This window comes from Balaenoptera physalus (genome assembly GCF_965194825.1).
Source record: "Balaenoptera physalus genome assembly, chromosome: 6".
In the NCBI taxonomy this organism is placed as follows: Eukaryota; Metazoa; Chordata; class Mammalia; order Artiodactyla; family Balaenopteridae; genus Balaenoptera; species Balaenoptera physalus.
Genome location: NC_138885.1, coordinates 71,462,461 through 71,482,976, shown reverse-complemented (window position 1 = coordinate 71,482,976; position 20,516 = coordinate 71,462,461). Strand labels below are relative to the sequence as shown.

The 20,516-nt window shown below is 38.9% G+C and overlaps 1 protein-coding gene and 1 pseudogene across 2 annotated transcripts in view; one reads left to right on the top strand and one right to left on the bottom strand.

Moving 5' to 3' along the window:
* PLEKHA3 (pleckstrin homology domain containing A3) overlaps positions 1-20,473 on the bottom strand; it is a 39,079-nt gene extending 18,606 nt beyond the window's left edge. The window contains exons 1-6 of the mRNA XM_082466811.1: positions 20,038-20,473; positions 15,791-15,907; positions 8,853-9,008; positions 5,750-5,886; positions 4,069-4,233; positions 929-972 (exon numbers count right to left, since the gene is read on the bottom strand). Coding sequence (XP_082322937.1) covers positions 929-972; positions 4,069-4,233; positions 5,750-5,886; positions 8,853-9,008; positions 15,791-15,907; positions 20,038-20,077 — 659 coding nt within the window. The 5' untranslated portion in view covers positions 20,078-20,473. The remainder of the gene's footprint in view (positions 1-928; positions 973-4,068; positions 4,234-5,749; positions 5,887-8,852; positions 9,009-15,790; positions 15,908-20,037) is intronic.
* On the top strand, positions 5,960-6,404 carry LOC309663216 (large ribosomal subunit protein eL33 pseudogene; annotated as a pseudogene). Its single transcript has one exon. The product of its transcript is annotated as a large ribosomal subunit protein eL33 pseudogene (transcript).
* Positions 20,474-20,516: the final 43 nt, after the last annotated feature.

Genomic DNA, 20,516 nt, shown 5'->3' with positions numbered 1-20,516 from the left:
AAAAAAAACTGTCATAAAGGTAAAAGTTTGTTAAAGGAATCAAGCTTTTATTTTTCTGGAAAATTCAGTTGATGAAACTCTTCATTCCCTGATAGGATTAGATACACACATCACTGGACTCCTCTCAGCACGTAATAGTTCAATCAATTATATAACCATCAGAGGGAAAAATAAAGTGACAAAATAACAAGGGGGTTCAGTTAGCACTTTTTTTTTTTGGTAGGCACTCAATAGATGTTTACGGAATGAAAGATTAGTTAAATTCTATAGTGCTTTACAATTTTCTAAAGTTTCACACATGTGATTTCATATAATCCTACAATAACCTTTTTTTCCCCCTACCCCTATATTAATGTAGAGAAATAAATGCTAATGTCACTATAATTTCATCATTTTCCAAAGACAACCATAGCAACTTAAAAGAATGTTACCTACCAAGATAAATAGCCTGGGATATTGGCAAGATCTAGAACGTAAATTTTTTAAATGTGTTGATATGAATACATACTTTAAAATATCAGTTTTTCTCTCTTTTCAGTAACACCTTAGCTCCTATTATAACAACAGCTCAGCATGAATATATGATGCTATAAAAAACTGTAGTAAAATAAGCCTAAGCTTGGAGCCTTAATACATCAAAAATGCATTTCTATTAGCCATCATTGGATATAATTTACACCTAAAAAATGTATGATAGCTGGCAAGGTGCTTACCTTGCTGACTAATTTATTCACTCATTTTTTTTCTTTACCTACTACCTACTGGGGCCAGGCCCTATACTAAGCACTAAGAGAAATAATGCTGAGCAAATCAGAACCAGACTCTGCCCATACAGAGTTTACATTCCACTTTATGTTAAAGACCCCAAGAATTTCCCCAAGTAGGTATAATTTTGAGAGAACTTGGTCAAAAGAAAAGGTTATTTTACCTCTCTGAACTGCAAGAACCAGGGTGGCTGACAGAACGCTTCATCTAGAAATTTAAAAAGAAAATAAGCATAATTCATATGTCAAGTAGAATAAGACAGCTCTAATATATTATTATTATCATAATTAACATAAATTTACTCAAAGAAAAAGATGGCTGGCCAAAAAATTTATTTTTTTACAGACCCAAGTAACATTATTAGCACAATATCAAGCTTTCTCCCCAATAATTATTAACTGAAATCTTTCTCAACACATATAAAAACATGCTGGATTATTTTCTCAACATTAAAAACTAAATTTTATAATATATATATAATACATGTGTTTGTATAAAGATATAAAAAACAGTATACTTAACAAGTCCCCCAAAAAATCACACTATTTGTGATGAAAAGGAGTATCTAGCAAGCCAGAAAAGAAAATAATCTAATAAATGTCTCTCTCTTTTTTTTAAAGGGCAGAGCTTCTCCTTACCATTCATTATTCAGGTAGCTATTACACAGATGTTCTAAAGTGTGGTTTTCATGGAAAACAGCATTAATAATTCAAGTCTTTTAAGAACTCAGAAGAGGAACCCTAAGCCTCAAATAGGTTTCTAAAAACATACACATAAAATATAAATAAATAAATAAAATCTGAGTCAGCAGAGTATTAATAAATATGACAAATACGAAACATAATTTAGATCTAACTACTCCACCAAAAAAACAGAGGCAGCCAAGTAGATTATTTCAATGCTTAGCAAAGTAGCAAAAAAGCAACGTTTATATCAAAGGCTAAGGATGGTTGCTTTATATACAGGGGCTCAAGAGCCTTACAAGTGAGTCCAAGTCTAACAGTTACGTTACGTAAATGCCTTCTACAGTTGCTCTGAGAAATCCCAGATGAAATGAGAACAATTATGACCCATCCAATTTGTAGTCCAAGGATATCTAATATGATTAAAATAAAGATGCGACTGGACATTAACATCTCCTTTAACAGAAATCACTTCCTTTAGGTTTACTCACGCAGCAACACCCCCACTACAATTATCTGTGGATCAAAATGACAATTGTTTAAACTTCTATGATGATTTGAAATATAACCGAATGCAAGTTAAAGAGGGACACGATGAGATAACCATATAAAGTAGTTATAAAGATCAAGTTAATTTTGGAATGCTCAAATTTTTCAGCTTTATTTTTCATTTACTCATGTCGTTAAAAAAAAAAAAGATTTCCTCTTGAAGACTGTCTGACCTTACTTTGCATGCTATGTGTCTCCAGAACTATTTACCGTAAGCCACAATTTTTGCCTTATGTATGAAGTATAAAACGGCACAGTGAGGAAAAATAAGTGGCCCCTAACCAGTATTTCCTAGATTAACTTATTGGATTTCTTGTAATGTTTCTACTGATAAAAAGTTTCAGTTTAAAAGAGACAGTTATTATAGCTTCTTATACATAAAATACACATATGACCTCTCTGGACTATAGAACATTTATAACAGAAGGCATTCTCCTCAGAAGTTCAATGCAGAAATTAGGCAGGTTTGAGGTGTTTTCATTATATTTGATTCTATAAAGTCCACCTTAAAAAAAATACAGTGTACCCCTTTTATATCAAGCTCAGGAACATAGCACTATATATACATCCATCTCAAAAGACCAGGACTTTTTGTTCAACTACACATGTTATTTAGCAGTCCACAATAAACCTAAAATTGTTCTAAAAAGCAACATTGTCAAACTGTGTTCTACTAAACAACACAGTCCTCTGAGTTATTAAAAAATAAACAAAAGGGTTCAATCATCAAATAAATTTCAGAAACACTACACACCACATCTCCTCAGAGATTCATAATACACTTAAGCATAAAAGAGGTTCTAAGAAGTCCTATGTCAGCGAAACCCAATTTGTTTAAGTTAACCTAGAACTTCCCAAACTAATCGGGCCATAAAACTCATTTTCATTTTACACCTATCTCAGAGGACGCTGTTGGTCCATCATAAATTATTTAGAAAACAATGATCTAGAGACTTCTCTAGAGGCGCGGTGGTTAAGACTCCGCGCTCGCAATGCAGGGGGCCCAGGTTCGATCCTGGTCAGGGAACAAGATCCCACGTGTGTGCCGCAACTAAGAGTTTGCATGCCGCAACTAAGGAGCCTGCATGCCTCAACTAAAGAGCCCATGTGCTGCAACTAAGGAGCCGGTGAGCCACAACTAAGACGCAGTTGCAGAGCAACCAAATAAAAAAAATTTAAAAAAAACACTTTAGGAAAATAATGATCTAAATAAATTTAGGTAATAATCTTTACTAATTCTCATATGACCAAATTTGCTGTGGTGAGTAAGAGAACCTCGGAATAAGTTGTACCCTATTATTTCTGCCAACAAATAGGTCTGCAGGTAATTGCTAAAATAGGAGCCAGGCGGCATTCTTCATTCCACAAAAGGGCTCACGAAAATAGTTTGATGAAAAAAACGTAAGGTTTCATCAAACCTCATCTCACCTCCAAGTTCCCCACAGCATGCTAGGGCAAGTTTATTACCTTGAAAAGGACAACGAATCCATCACCCTTGGCAAAAAGAGTACTCACTGTTCAGAGTAATCAGAAGGTAGGAACTTAATGTTAAGGACCTAACATTAAACAGGTTACATCTACCTCTGATGTAAAAAACACTGTATTTTACAGATGAAAAAAATGAAGTCCAGAGAGATTAAGTAACTTGCCTACTTGGAAGGTTCGAATCCAAATGCTGACTATAAAATACTGTTTCCCCTGTAACATGTTGTTTCAAATCCCTTACAGCTCCTCTAAAGATTTACTTAATTTTATCCCCTTGTGGGTAAATCTTCACCCCATAGTGGTGTTTTTACCAAATAGAAGAGTGTCACAGCACCCACAGAGCACTATAATATTTTCCTGACACACTGGGGTAAATGGCATAGCCCTTCCAAGGGGAGGGCATCAGGACCTTGGCTCATGTTGAGCCCATCAGCTGAGAGGCTCCCATACAGAATCTGAGTACAGTAAAAAAAAAAAATTCAACCTGTTGACTATTTCCCTCCTACTGCCAGTTTCCAGCCTTAAAAATAAACACAAAAACAAAACCACATGCAGTATCACTGGAAGAAAAACCAGAAATTCCAACCATTTGAACAGGAGAAGGTGACACAGGAGAAACTAAGGGATCCGGATGGCACAGCTGAAACATCTCGGGTTTAAACTTGGCATTCGCTATCTTCACACATTCCTCAAGCGTTGTGATGAATGTATTACACGTGGCACTAAGTAGAGAAGAGGCTTCATTCATGTTCTGAAAAATTACATGCAAAGAGTTGAACAGACTCACACACAACTATGTGGATTCATGCACCACCTTACCATCAAGTAATGAAACATTACCTTCAATGGATACCTTACTAGGTTATGCTCAAATCTGTTTAAAATGCATTACCTTAGAAAATTAAAGCAATGCATGAATAAGAATTATCTGTCTCTCAGGTAAACAATGTATGAAATTAGACTCCAAGAAAAAAATAACTCTTGCATTTAAACCAAGTATCATATTGAAAAACTGTGTACAAAAATTTATCTTAAATAAACCTAACCTAGACTGTAAGTTTCTAACTATCAGAATTCCAAAGGTAATCACAGCAGTGGAACACCATGAGGGTTACTGAGTGGCAGGTAGAATTCATGTCTACCCCATGCACGTTCTCCCATTTCTTCCTTGGTAGAATAAAAACTCCAAGTTCTTTTTGGGACAGCAGAGCGCCTTGCTCCTGGGAGATGAATATAGACTGATCTAAGCCAGTCATGTCTATTCCATGACCCTTTGTCAAATACTCATTTTTCCTAGTTTTCATGGACCCAGACTAAAAAGATAATGAGAAGTCTGCTGGGGTTTCTGGGATTTTCATTCCCTGATAAAAGCAAAGGACAGCAAACTGAGATGGTCTCTCTCCACCCTGGCTACCCCACTGCCTCCTGCTTCTGTGCGAACTTGTAGTCACCTTGAAGGCTCGGGCATGAGGAGAAAAAACCAACACACCAAAAATGGCAGAGTGGAAGGACAGAACAAGATTGGGTCCCCGACACTGTCCCTGAGCCAATGGAGCAGATGTAAGGGCACCTGCCTGCAGAGAGCCTGTGGTGAAACAGCAAGTGCCTTAGGGTTTAATGTACTTGCATCTAAAGGCAACCTACCTCACCTAAGATTCCTCCCTGGTAGAAGAAGGCCACAGGAAAGTAGGAAGATTTCTTGTCCCACTTCTCCCAAGTTAGGCAAAAGGGGACTGGGAACCAGGCTGGGCTTTCACCCAGAGAGCAGTAAGGCTCACTGGTCCTACTTTACCAGAAAGAAGGAGCCTATTTCATAGCCAGGTCCCGCAAATCTGAATTTTGATTCCTACATCACTGCTCTGAGAATGATTCTTTTTTTAAATTAGTTTATAAAGCTAAATTATTAACCCTCAGTAGTTAAGCTAGGACCTAATTACAAAAGAAAGAGAACAGCAGTTGTCCAATGAACTCATGCAGTGAGTCTGGAGAACAAAGCCGGTAATGCTTCTTTCCCACCCCAACCACCAAATAATTAATTGGCTGCAAAGACAGGCCTTGATTCCTTGGAGAAATGTGCTGCTTTACTCTGGTTATACAGACATAGTCTAAAAGATCCTACAAACTTCCAGATAGTCTACAGTACGGAGAGGTCTGAATAGCTGAGAATAACTCATTTTGAAAATGCTTCTCTGTCATCTTATGTAAGAAGCTCACCCACCACGTGCTGCAAAGAATAACCAGACATGAAAGGATCATCTTGGATATACCTCTATGCTGGGAGATGAATGATTCTCATCATGGTGAACAAATTCTTGGATCGTATGAACTTGCTTCATTAGGAGGTCACAGTAGAGGCGAAGCTCAGACATTTTGGTTTTCAGAGATTCACTGGTTTCACTTATTTCTGAAAGGAACATATGCAAACATTCAATTAGGCCATTTTCATACTTCAGAGGCAAAACAACAAAATGGAATTGTTAAAAAGTAAGGCAATCTCAGCCATCTTGGACCCTGTGGAGGCCTGCTGGGAACAGGACTTCTAAAACGACAAGTATGTCTGGAAGGCTGTGGTCCAAGGCCATTTTTGCTGGCTATAAGCGGGGTCTACGGAACCAGAGGGAGCACACAGCTCTCCTGAAAATTGAAGGTGTATATGCTCGAGATGAAACTGAATTCTATCTAGGCAAGAGATGTGCTTACGTGTACAAAGCAAAGAACAACACAGTAACTCCTGGTGGAAAACCTAACAAAACCAGAGTAATCTGGGGAAAGATAACTCGTGCTCATGGAAACAGTGGCATGGTTCGTGCCAAATTCTGAAGCAACCTTCCTGCTAAGGCCACTGGACACAGAATCCGTGTGATGCTGTACCCTTCAAGGATTTAAACTACTGAAAAGTAAATAAATAAAAGTGTGGATTTGTTCCCTTGTTAAAAAAAAAAAAAAAAAGTAAGGCAATAGATATGAATACCTGTAGCTTAAGAGGTGTGAGACCTTGGAAATAGAATATAAGGTTTTCCCTGAGGAAACATCTTCTCTTTAGATAGCTGGAAAAAACTGGCAGTCATATGTCTGACATGAAGTTTAGGTAGATTAATTTCCAGAGACAGGTTGATGACAATGAATGCCTTATACAGGATATTTCCATTCCATTACTCATCTTTAATTTGATAAGCACTTGTATTTCTTTTTTTGTGAATTGGCTTTTCTTGTCCTTTACACATTTTTCCGGTTCTGATGTTTGGTTTTTCTCTTAGTAATATATAAATTGATAAATTTATAATTTATAAAAGTTCTTACGCATTAAAGGTAGCAATCTTTCATCCCTCCAAAAGACTGCAAATACTTTTCAAGATCTGTCAGCTTTCTTTCAGTTTTCTTTATTGTATTTTGGTATACAGAAGTTTTTAACTTTTATGTAGTTACAACTGCTCTATATAAACATTCATTTATTTTCTTCTGTTCCTTTCACAGCTTCGTTTTCACATAATACTGGTTTAAGAATTTTTTTTAATTAAGAGCCTATGTTCCTTTCTTTAATATATCCAGACAGACTAAACATCCAGCCATAATCTCAGCCACTCACTTACCAATACCTTCTAAACTAGATGCGTAAGCAGCAGAGGAAGGAAAAAAAGTATACACAGTAGATCCTGGTGCTTCTCCATATTACTTGAGCCAGTGGCACTGCTTTGTGGTACTAGTCATGAAGCCCCTCTAGCCAGAGTAGACCAAAGCAGCTCTATCTGCCCATTTAACCTAACCTAAATTAATTTTTACCCAAGTTTAAGTCCATTCCTTCTTTTTAATTGTAGTAATATATATATATAATAAAATGTACTATTTTAACCATTTTTAAGTATACAGTTCGATGGCATTAAGTACATTCACATTATTGTACAACCATCCATCTCCAGAACTTTTTCATCTTCCCCAACTGAAACTCTACACACATTAAACACTAACTCCCCTTTTCCCCCTCCCTTAACCCCTAGAAATCACCATTCGACTTTCTGTCTCTACGAATTTGACGACTCTAGGTACCCCACGTAAGTGGAATCATACAATATTTGTCCTTTTGTGACTGGCTTATTTCACTTAGCATATATTCAAGATTCATCAGTGTAGTATCTGTCAGAATTTCCTTCCTTTATAAGGCTGAATAATATTCCATTTTATGTATATACCATACTATGTTTATCCATTCATCTGTCTATAAACATTTGGGTTATTTCTACCTTTTGGCTATTGCAACTATTCATTCTCTCTCTTTTTTTTTTTTCTGATGTGGACCATTTTTAAAGTCTTTATTGAATTTGTTACAATATTGCTTCTGTTTTATGTTTTTTTGTTTTCTGGTTGCGAAGGCACATGGGATCTTAGCTCCCCAATCAGGGATGGAACCCGCACCCCCTGCATTGGAAGGCGAAGTCTTAACCACTGGACAGCCAGGGAAGTCCTCATTCCTTCTTATCCTACCCTTAATCATACTCTATCTGTGATGTTCTTTCATATATCTGAAAACTGTTATAAATTCAATCCTTAGCCTTCATTTTTCAATAACCCATAATTTAGTTGTTTTCACTAACTTAAATAACTTCTATTGTTTTTTAATTATAAAAGTAATACGTACTCAGTGAAAATTTTTGAAAATCAAAAATATATAGGAAAAAAAACTGCAATCTCACTACCAAGATATAAATAGTTATTATTTTTACATTATATCTGCATATAATTGAACTAATACCATAAATTATTTGCTTGGCTTTTTTTTTCTTTTTGGCCACGGATGTGTAGCTTGCGGGATCTTAGTTCCCCCACCAGGGATTGAACCCAGGGCCACGGCAGTGAAAGCGCCGAGTCCTAACCACTGGACCAACAGGCAAGTTCCCTTGCTTTGCTTTTGAACGGGCAATATCTGTAGCTGGTAAAGTCAAAAGGTATGGTCAAAGGGTATAAAGTGAAAAGTGAGTCTCTCCCACAAATTCCCTTTCCAAAGGTAACAACTTGACCAATCCTTACATACCTTTCCTAAGCTGGCCAAGGAGTGGCTATGTAATTCTGAATCCTGCTTTTTTCAATTAACACTTAACTTTGGGCATTTTCTCACATCATTAAAATTCCTTGTAAACATTTTACTGGCTACATAATATATCAGCCTATGAAAGCACTATATAGTTTACTGAACCATTCCCCTAAATTTAAACCTTGGCAATGTTTATAAATTTTTTCACTATAATGAACATCTATGTACATAGATCTTCTACATTTCTGATTATTTCTTTGGGATAAATTACTATAAGTGAACAGGACAATTTACATTTATGTTTAAGAAAATATTCTCACCACAAAGGAAAAATTTAGAGTTACCTTTTTCTTTTTTAGTCCTAGTATCAGACAAACAGGCTTTGGAGCTCCCCAGAGCAACCAGCCACCTTTGTCTTTCAGCTGCATTCACTGCCTTCATGTAGAAATGCTGCTCTCCTGGAATGATTAATTCCATTCTTGTGTTGTCTGCTGAATGGACTACGATGATAAACAAAGGGGAAATACAGTCACGGACTCAAGTAGTTTGTGGAGAATCAAATCATCACTTGCACAGTATTAGATGTTTCAGACCTAAAACAACAAACTCTGATTCAAGAGGCAGGCAGTGCCACCTCCTTAAGGGGCTATCCAGGGGCACCCTCCAAGCCACCATTCTCACATATACCCAGGCTGGCAGTGGTGTCAAAGTGGTGGTAGCATATGAACAGAAAACAACAACAAATTAACTACTGAAAAGTGAGATCTAAGAACTCCCTCCCCTGGGGCCACCGGTACCCCTGTCACACTTATCACACTCTTTTTTACTAATTTCTTTGAAAGCAGTTTGTGTTTTGGTACACCGCCCACCCCCCACCCAAGCCTAGGATAGTGCCTGGCATAAAGTGCAATAAATGGTAACTAAGGTAACCTTCCATCAGAACAACAGTCCGCAACTAATAAGCATCTCATAACCATCTGGAAAGCCTAAGTGTTTTGAAAATCTCCTCTTCCCCTCCACCCTCCTCTTCCTCTCCTACACACACCCCCATCTTGGTTGGATCTCTGACAAAAGAGAGCTAACCATATTGTATGCTGAGCCAATCCTAAATCTTTGTTGTAAGATTAATTTGTGTTACATTGTCATTAATCAACAAATACTTACTCTGCTCAGAGCAGTGCTGGTAGAGGGGAAGACAGGAGAGGAGAAGAAAGGTGTCTTTGCTCTAACAGAGGGAACAATTTTATCCAGGAAACAAACCAATACACTAAAAATAAAACACCTAAACATTGAACTCTTTGGTACAGAGACTTCATGTGTGATTATAATGAAAGGTAAGAAGAGGCAGGAAGTTAAAAAGTCTTCAAGAAGAAGGATTTGACAACAGCAGAACTTGGTTAAGAGAAAAACAGCACAAGAAAAGGCCTAGATAAGGAACTAAACACAATATGTACTGAGGATATCAGGAGACAGGCCTAAATAGAGCCTTGTGTTGGATTACAAAGTAATGATATATTCGTGAATAAACAAGCTGAGTGGAGCCAAATTATGAGGGGCCCTGAGTGTCTGGCAGAAGCCCTAATTTAGATGATTAATTACTGAAAACACTGACCAGATGCTCAGTGTACTATGGCAAATAAGTGCCACAAAAACTTTGCTATCTTATTATTCTACTTATATAGACCATTCTATATAAGTAGATACAGATTGTAAAATATATGATCATGCAACAATCAATGATGGGCGCAAAAAATTTTTGGCTAGGATAAAACTACTGAAATCCCAAAGCTCCAGGAGTAACTCTTTTTTGCTACTTGCTAATACTAGTGAAAGCACCAATAGCTACCTTAAAAGAAAACAATGCTCTAATTTCCAAAGATGTTGCTACAAAATGAAACTACAATAAGATTTAGGTTCATTTTTAAAAATACCAGAATTTATGTGTCAGTCAAGGGTTGTCCTCTCCAAAGTAGTTACCTGAGAAGGCAACAAACTTAAGAACAATGCTCCCAAAACATCAAGCTCCTAGGAAAAAATAAATTAAGACCTCTACATGCAAAACTGCAAAACATTACTAAGAGAAATCAAAGACCTAATTAAATACAGGAATATACCATGCTAATGGATCAGAAGACTCTTGTCAAGAATACACTTCTCCCAAAATTGATGTATAAATTCAATGTAACTCCAATCAAAATCCCAGCAGGTATTTGTGGAAATTTATAAGCAGATGCTAAAACGTATAAGGAAATGCAAAGGGCCAATATTAGCCAAGACAATGCTGAAAAAGAACAAAGTGAGAAGAGTTAGGCTATCAGATAGTAAGAAGTATAAAGTTAAAGAAATCAAGATAGTGTGATATTGACACAAGGACAGAAAAACAGGCCCATGAACAAAAGACAGTCCCCAAAAAACCCACACATACATGGTCACTTGCTTTGTGATGACCTTACAGTGCAATCGGTGAAAGGTTGCTCTTTTCAATAAATGGTGCTCAGTCAACTGGAATCTTGACTCCTACCTGACACCATATATAAAAATGAATTTTAAAAAGGAACGAAATTGAGTCATTTGTTGAGACGTGGATGGATCTAGAGACTGCCATACAGAGTGAAGTAAGTCAGAAAGAGAAAAACAGATATCGTATATTAACGCATGTATGTGGAACCTAGAAAAATGGTACAGATGAGCCGGTTTGCAGGGCAGAAGTTGAGACACAGACGTAGAGAACAGACATATGGACACCAAGGGGGGAAAACTGCAGTGGGGTGGGGATGGTGGTGTGCTGAATTGGGCGATTGGGATTGACATGTATACACTGATGTGTATAAAATTGATGACTAATAAGAACCTGCAGTATAAAAAAACAAACAAAACTAACACTAAACTTTCATTGGGTTATTTGTATGGAAATAAGTTAATATAAATGCTTCAGACATTACATGAAATTTCTAAAAATCTTATATGTTCTGGTATAATGTTATAAGTCATAATTCTAGTTATTACTTTAAAATGTGTATCTCAGAAATAAAAAAAAAAAAAATGAATTTTACGTCAACCACCAACCTAAAATAGACCTAAATATAAAAGGTAAAACAATAAACCTTCAAGAAGATTTCTTAAATAGGACATAAAAAGTTCTAATTAAAAAAATGTTTGACAAATTGGGTATTACTGAAATTAAAAACTTCTGTTCGTCAAAAGATACCATTAACAGAATGAAAACACAAACTACAGATCAGGAGAATTATCTGCAATACGAAAACTCATTCAGACTATACGAAGAACTCCTACAAATCAATGTGAAAGATAGCCCAGTTTAGAAATTGGGCCAAAGACTTGAAAAGGGACTTCAAAAGAAGAGGATGTTCAAATGCCTAATTAATATCTGAAAAAAACCTCAACATCATTAGTTATTGAAAAAAATGCAAGTTAAAACCACCATGAGAGGGACCTCCCTGCTGGCGCAGTGGTTAAGAATCCGCCTGCCAATGCAGGGGACACGGGTTCGAGCCCTGATCCGGGAAGATCCCACATGCCGAGGAACAACTAAGCCCGTATGCCACAACTACTGAGCCTGCGCTCTAGGGCCTGCGAGCCACAACTACTGAGCCCGCATGCCACAACTACTGAAGCCCACGCGCCTACAGCCCGTGCTCCGCAACAAGAGAAGCCACTGCAATGAGAAGCCTGCACACCAGAACAAAGAGTAGCCCCCGGCTTGCCGCAACTAGAGAAAGCCGGTGCGCAGCAACGAAGATCCAACGCAGCCAAAAATAAATAAATAAATAAATTTAAAAGTGATTCAATCCATTAGTGTTTAAAAAAAAAAAACCACCATGAGATAGCACGAGGTACAGTAGAAGAATTCAAAATCTTCAAATTGCTAATAGTAAGCTTTGGCAAGGATGAAAAGCAACTGGAACTCTCATACTAGTTGAAAAACAAATTGGTATGATTACTTTGGTAAACAGTTTGGCATTATCTGAGACAAAAAGTCTCTCCTTGATCAAACTTGTTGGGCTCTTCTGAACCCTCTGCTTGACTAGGCCCAGTCTGGGGCTTCCGGCTCTGTCCTAGTAGAGTCCACTTTTAGCAAACATCTGCTAAGTCAGTTTAGCCAGAATCCGCCCCCTCAATGTCTGATCACCCTCCTTATCTGACCAAATTCCACTTCCCACCAGCCCCAAGTAATATCTGATCACCCTGACCTGCCTCCAATAAGAACCCTGCTAGGTCTGTTCAACCAGAATCCCCCTTTATCTCTGAAGTTTCCTCCTTGCAATTTTCCATCCACTGATTCCCCCATCCCACTCCCTGCCACTCTGTTCCTTGGCTATAAACTTCCACTTTTCCTTGTTGATTCAGAGTTGAGCCCAATTTCTCTCCCTTACTGCAAAACTCCATTGCAGTAGCTCCTATACCTATTCTAATAGACCTGAGTAAAGTCTGCCTTACTGGGTTTTTTTAATAATTTTTTTTTAATTGAGGTATAGTTGATTTACAACATTATACTAGTTTCAGCTGTACAACATAGTGATTAAAAATTTTTATAGACTATACTCTACTTATAGTTATTATAAAATATTGCCTACACTCCCTGTGCTGTACAATACATCCTTGGAGCTTATTTATTTTATACACGGTAGTTTGTGCCTCTTAATCTTTTACCCCTATCTTGCTCCTCCTCCCTCCCCTCTCCCCACTGGTAACCACTAGCTTGTTCTCTACATCTGTAAGTCTGCTTCTTTGTGCCTTACTGTTTTAACAAAATTCAAGAATAGTAGTTTCTTTAATATCTGTTAAAGCTGAATGTATGAATATTCAATGTCTCCCTTAGCAATTCCACTCCAGTTCTAGATATATACTGAACAGGAACGCATATATATGTTCAACAAAATAAATATATGAGAATGTTTATGGCAGCTTTACTTATTATAGTCCCAAAATGGAAATAAAATGGAAAAAACAAACACCCATCAATACTAGAATGGAGAGCCAAACTGTGGGACAATCACACAATAAAAATATTACACATCAGTAAGAATGGTGAACTGTTACAAAGAACAACATAGATGAATTTCACAAATATGTTGAGTTAAGCCAGACACAAAAGAAAACATTGATTTATTCCATTTATATAATGTTCAAAAGCAGGCAATACTTAAATATGGTGATAAAAGTCATATTAACGGTAACCTTTTAGAGAGATTAGTGGCTGAGGTAACATGATTATTATCCCAGCATCTAGAATGCTGATAATATTCTAATTCTTGATCTGGGTGGTGATTACACAAGTGTATTCACTTTGTAGGCATTCTTAAAGCTGAATATTGAAGATTTGTGCCCATTTCTGTATCTTATTCGTTAAACAAATAACAAGGACAACAAAAATACTGCCATGGCTTGAAAAAGTGCTAGAGTTGCCTTAAGAATTCTGCCACTAACAGTCTTTTAAATATCCTCAAGGTTGTCAAATCTTTGAACTTTGAATGTAGTTTGATTTCTGACAAGAGTCAGAATCTCATTTGGAATCAAATATGAAGAATAAGATGAGATAAAACCATTATTTTTTTTTATATCTTTTTTTTTTTTTTTGGCCGCAGTGCGTGGCATGTGGGATCTTACCCCAACCAGGTACCAAACTCTGTGTGCCCCCTGCAGTGGGATCACAGAGTCTTAACCACTGGATGGCCAGGGAAGTTCCCATCATTTTTTTAAAAAATAAAAATTCATGCTTTGAATGTGCTTTTCTTGTGTGATTTATAAAAATAAAACAAAATTACACCTCATATAGTTCAGGGAATATGCAAGTAACAATGTTGAAGTGTTTCTATATCTTATGTAGCCATGACCCCCTGCAGGGTTTAACACGCCCTTCTCTAGTGCTTTATTTTTTCCTTCAATTCTCTTTGAAGAATTCAATACTTTTCATTACCATTTTGTCTGATTTCTCCTACCTACTTGCACCCCACATATCCCAACCACACACACAAATGAATCAATGGTCCATGAAACCTTCCTTCATGAAAATTACAGCATGACTTACTGCTTTTTTCTCCCCTTTTGAAAAAGCACAGTATGGAAAAGGAGTGGGGAAGGTAACTTTACAGTAAAGAAATCTGACAGACACTACCTCAGACAGGTGGTCAAGGTTAATGTCAAGAGTGGTATGTCAGCTCTCTCGGGTCCTCACTTCCAGGATGACCAAGAAAAGATGGAACAAGGGTTATGCCAAAAAAGGGCCATGGCCACGTACAGCCTATTCACTGCACCAACTTTGCCCAATGCGTGCCCAAGGACACCATTAAGGTCGTTAATTAGAACAGTAGAGGCCGCAGCCATCGGGGACATTTCGGAAGTAAGTGTCTTCGATCCCTATGTGCTTCCCCACCTGTACTTACATCAAAACTACATTACTGCGTGAGTTGTGCCAGTCACAGCAAGATAGTCAGGAATCGTTCCCATGAAGCCCATCCCAGATGGACCAAACACTCCCACCCCAGTTTAGACCTGCGGAAGCTGCCCCATGACCTCCACCGAAGTCCATGTAAAGAGCTAAGTCCTTATAGACTGAAAAAAAACCATCCTCTCCAAAAAAAATATTAAAATGGAAATTATACATTGGAAAAAAAAATGGTATACCATATTGATAGCATGTACTCCTGATATGATGTGATCTTCCTCCCTAAAACCCATAACCCCAGTCTAATCATGGGAAAAACACCAGACAAATTCCAATAGAGGAGCTTCCTACAATATTCCTGACCAGTACTCCCTGAAACTCTCAAGATCATTAAAAAAAGAAGAAGAAAAAGAAAGGAAAAACATCTCTATTACCCAGAAGAGCTTATTTCCAATTCAGCAAAGAACCAGAGTTTATGACTCTGAGTTCATACTTTATCAAAAACCTACTGCACTGGCCTCATCATCTTTAGAGTTCAGCTTCCAATCTTTACAACACGTTTCAATGAAAATGAAAGAAAACACTTGTAGACTCAGCATGGACACTAAAGTGGCATCCACAAGAAATTGCTTTTTCAAGTCCGCATTGGAAGACTAGCACTAGTACTTCGAATTTCAATTCAAAGTATATTTATAGAGGGAGAAATATCAAAAACTGTGCCTAACAATGCTAAGTGCCACTTCTGAATGCTAAGGAGATAAATGGCATTAGAAGATTCCTTCCTGGTTAGAATGCTTTTCTCCTCTTTTTGCAGCATGCCGAAGAACCCTTTACTTACCTAACTACAAATTCAACTAATTCCATATATTCACTTACCTTTAATTTCACAAACTGCCATCTTTATACTTCCTTTGCTCCCTTTGCAAACATCATCTTGTGAATCATAGTAGGACAGGATTCCATTATCTAAAACAAACCAACGAGGCTGCCAACCTACAAAGATCATAAATAACAAAATAGCGATAAAAAAGTACTTTAATCACACAGAAAACTATGATTACAAAATTTACCATCCATGTCATTCCTTGGCTGTAAACTAACATTCTGACAATGAAATTCTTAACTGCCAAGATCTGCCCCAAATACTCTTGCTAGGAGAGGATCTAGGAGAAACCTCTAGATCAGAATAAATATGGGGAATAATACCTTTATTCTGGCTTACAACCTTCTCATTAACAACCCATCAGACCCATCTTCAAAAATAGCCCTACACACAGAATGCAACACAATTGCCCCTTTTTTCTAAGGGAAACAGAGTCAGGTTACAACATAATGGAAAAAGCAACAGAAGACATGGATTCTAGCCCTAGTTTTGCTATCATTCTTTGTCCCAGGTTGAATAACCTGAGACAAATCTTTCATCCCAATAAATATCAAAAATTCCCAGTCTCCAAAATGAGTGGAGTGAACAAGAAGATCTCTCAGGTGCCACCTAGCCCTCTCATTCTGCAACGTGGCTTTCCTCTCTCCTATAAAATACTCTGCCTAAGCCAACTCCCTTGCACACAGTGAGTGCTGAAAGAATTACAGCCTCTCACACAGAAGTTGCATACCCTGTGGTGAGAGCATGGAGCCACCACCCCTCTCTCCTTGCCCTGCTGTTGCACAGCGCAGGCAGAAATGCTAGAAATTGAAATCATTCATTTAATTAGCATTGACTCAATAACTACAGCACACAACTATCACAGACTTGGCTCTAATGCGAAGCTGGGGGTGATGATGGCTTTCCTTGAAGCTCAACTCCCACTCTTGCAAGCCAAACTCAGTGTTCCCTGAAATCTTATCAAGCATGCCACTAATGTGCAATAGTTCACTGATTAATAACATGGTGACCATGCTGGAGGCACTGCGACTGCCCTTGTTCTTTCTGTGACTGTTAAATCACCATTCAGCCTGGTCACTGTAGACACTATCTGCTATATTAATCGGTTCAGTTTTTCTGGGCCAAACAGTACCAAGACAGTGACAGACAGGGGAATCATTCTTACACCCTGATATAGACCCAGGATTTACCTCCCCAAAAGGCTTTGCCTATAACACTTTTGAAATGACAATGCTGAGTCATCATAAAAAGATTAACAGCAGGGAGTGTGATAATACAGTGCAGAGGGATGGGTATCCAAAACCAAGTTTCAGAGGCTTGGAAAATTCTTTTTTATGAAACTCTATATTCCTTCATGAGGTCTAGCAAATTAGAAGGTAAGTTCTTCTGGTACATGAACTTTAGCTTGTTCATCACTGAATTCCCAAAACCTGGGAAAGGTGCTTGGAACACAACAGGTGCTAAAAAAAAAAATGTACTTCTCAAGTGACTGAATGAATGAATGATTACAGAAAACTGAGATATTGCCTGTTACCCATGAGAGTACAGATACGCAGTATATCCAGTATATCCATAATGTATTGGGCATGCATAGAAATGATGAAAATGGTATTTTTCCAAACATTCATTCACCTTGGCAAACAAATTATAAGAAGGTTATGGTGAAAATACACTCCTCTACCCCCAGTCTAGTGTGCCTACAGGACAAATTGTGATTTTGTAAGCCTGCATTATTGTGATTCAATATCTCTTTAAAATAAATATTGAGCAAAATGATTCATTTAGAATTTGTACCAACTTGAAAAGTGACTATAGTTAAGTATATTAATCTAACTAAGACTGTTAATGATCTCTACATACCTCTTTGAAGAAATATTTAATAAAACAATCTCTAATTGATTCACACATATATATAAGGGCTATATCTGTGAAAAAAAAATCATAGGTATTCCCTTTTCTAATACCTTTTCAAAACACACATTCTTTTTTATCTCAAACTACCAAATGTTACTGAAATTCTTATTCTCTACAAAGGATTCCTAAAGAACCCTGTCATCAAACTGGAAGGTTCCTTAAAGATCACTTAGTATGAACAGCTATTCATCCTTTTGACCTAAGATGAACTAAAAGTAATAATCAGCATGCCATTGAGCCAAATTTAAATTTTAAAAATAGAATTCTTCCAAACAAAAGATTTCATTTCATCAAGCTTCTACACCGCATACTAGCAGTTAACTTAAATGCTCTGCAAAGATTAAAACCTTAAGTACACAACGTTAAAAGCTCAACTAGCTGGTGCTCAGCGACAGGAGATGAGAAAGAGGGCCACTAAGACCACATTTAGCTCCAGGAATAAATTTTGACTCATCTTAGTAATCACCCATTGCTCTGGGCTATGCATAAGATCCTCACATGACCTCCCAAGACACTGCGCGCTTAGAATGTTTGCAGTGAGATGATCATCTGCGTCTCAAAGCATAGTAACTACCATCTCAAAGTTAAACTAAACAGTATAACTGTTCTCACAACAGCCCATGTGAAAATGCCTAATAAAAAAAATTTGCCTCGGGCTTCCCTGGTGGTACAGTGGTTGAGAATCTGCCTGCTAATGCAGGGGACACGGGTTCGAGCCCTGGTCTGGGAAGATCCCACATGCCGCGGAGCAACTTGGCCCGTGAGCCACAACTGCTGAGCCTGCGCGTCTGGAGCCTGTGCTCCACAACAAGAGAGGCCACGATAGTGAGAGGCCCGCGCACCGCGATGAAGAGTGGCCCCCGCTTGCCGCAGCTAGAGGAAGCCCTCGCACAGAAACGAAGACCCAACACAGCCCAAAAATAAATAAATAAATAAATAAATAAATAAATAATAATTAAAGGTGCTAAAAGATAAAAATTAAAAAAAAAAAAAAAATTTGCCTCGTTTTTTAAATGTTTCCTGTTAAAACATACCAGTTACAGAAATAAAGTGTTTGACATTTTAATGCAAACAAAACATCCATGTATCATAAATGTTAAAGTATACGCTGCTATAAATCTGTCTTTAACATTCCAATTAATCAAAAAAACAGAGACAATTGTAGCTCAGTGCTTATGTCTTTAAGTGTTTATATGCAAATTTTGCACGAGGTCAGATGGACACTAGTTGAATGTCTGATACAATTACTAAGGGGTTCAATACTTTTGCCAGAGTGAACAAGTGGGCAGCAAATCAAGGTTGGCCTATTACACTAAACCAAGAAATCTGTTTGCTATTTAATCTTACTTTAAATCCACTCCCCTTCCTCTAATTTGGTGAGATCACAGAATTCTGGAGTTGGAAGACACCTTCAGGATAAACTAGTCGATCACCCCAGCTCTATGAGACAGATCTTGAGAGAAAAAGTGACTTGTCCTTACTGTTAGCTGATGGCAGAGATGGGACTACAACTCAGATTTAAGGCTCTTTTAATAAGCCAGACTGCTGGTGTCATGGAAAAGGGCCCTCCCCTGCTGGTCTCTCATTTCTACAGAAACACCTAGTTCTTTGGAGTTCTTCCTTTCAACCCACTTCATGAGTAAAACTGACTTGCCTGCTCCACCTTCTGTGTCTTGCACTTTCTCCCACAATTTCTCACACACTTACCTGAATACCAAAACATAAGGATAAATCATTGACAATCAACCCCTAAGAGAATATAATCTGGCAACAGCTTCCAAAATCTTGCTTGCTATGCTTGAACAACTTCAACGAGAGAATTTTTAAAATAAACCGTGTCGCTAAGGAAAATTAAAAGAAACAGTGAAAAGATTTCCTAAAACGAAATCTTGATTTTAAAGGGCCCATTACAGTCCTATGCCCCAACAACTCAGTTTCAACAAAATGCTGAATTAAGTGTGAGTAAAGGCAGAGACTGCAACAACACACGTAGAGTGACTAGGAATGGTTTCGGGAGCTACAGGAGAAAACAGAAGTATTATTACACGGACAAAGAAATGGTCAGGTGCACTTCCCACCCTCAGGATGGTGCGCAGCCTCGAACTGTCCCCTGCAGAGGCCAGATGGGCACTTACAAGGGACAGAGAGCGATTAAGCCCGGGAACCAGACAGAGCCGATTCGCTGTGAGGGTCCCCGCCGGCCTGGCGGAGGGAGGAGGAGCCCCTTACCCGCCTTCTCCGCAGCCTCCCCGCCTGAGCCCGTCCAAGTTCTCTCCCCGCCGCCCGCCCCCACCCCCGCCACCGCCGGTCAGCCGAGCCCTCATACCGGTGAGATAGTTGGTCCACTTGTACAGAACTCCCTCCATGCTTCAGAGCCCGGCGCCGCGCATCCTCCTGGCCCGGCGCCGGCCGCGGTGAAGGGGGAAACGCTGGGCCTGGGCAGCCCCTCCCGGCCCGCCCGGGCCCCTCCCCGGGCGCCCCCAGCCGGCACAGAGCAGCCCTCAGCCCGCGCGCGCTGCCGGGACGTGGCGGACCTCAGAGGCCGGGACGGCGGCCGCCGCGTGGTGCTTGGGGGCCTTGAGACATCCCCGGGCGAGCCCCGGCGGCGGCGGCGGCAAAGTCGGGACCGCGGCCGGCCTCCCGCTCGCGCTTCCACCGCCCGGCTGCTCCCTTCCGCGCCCCGGCGCTCCTTCCTCCTAGCCCGTCTTCCTTTCCCCGCCCCGGTCTCTCGTTTGTTTTCATTGACCCCGACGTCGCTTTCACTTCCTGGATGAAAGGGGCCGGCTCGTCCCGGGAAACCCCTCC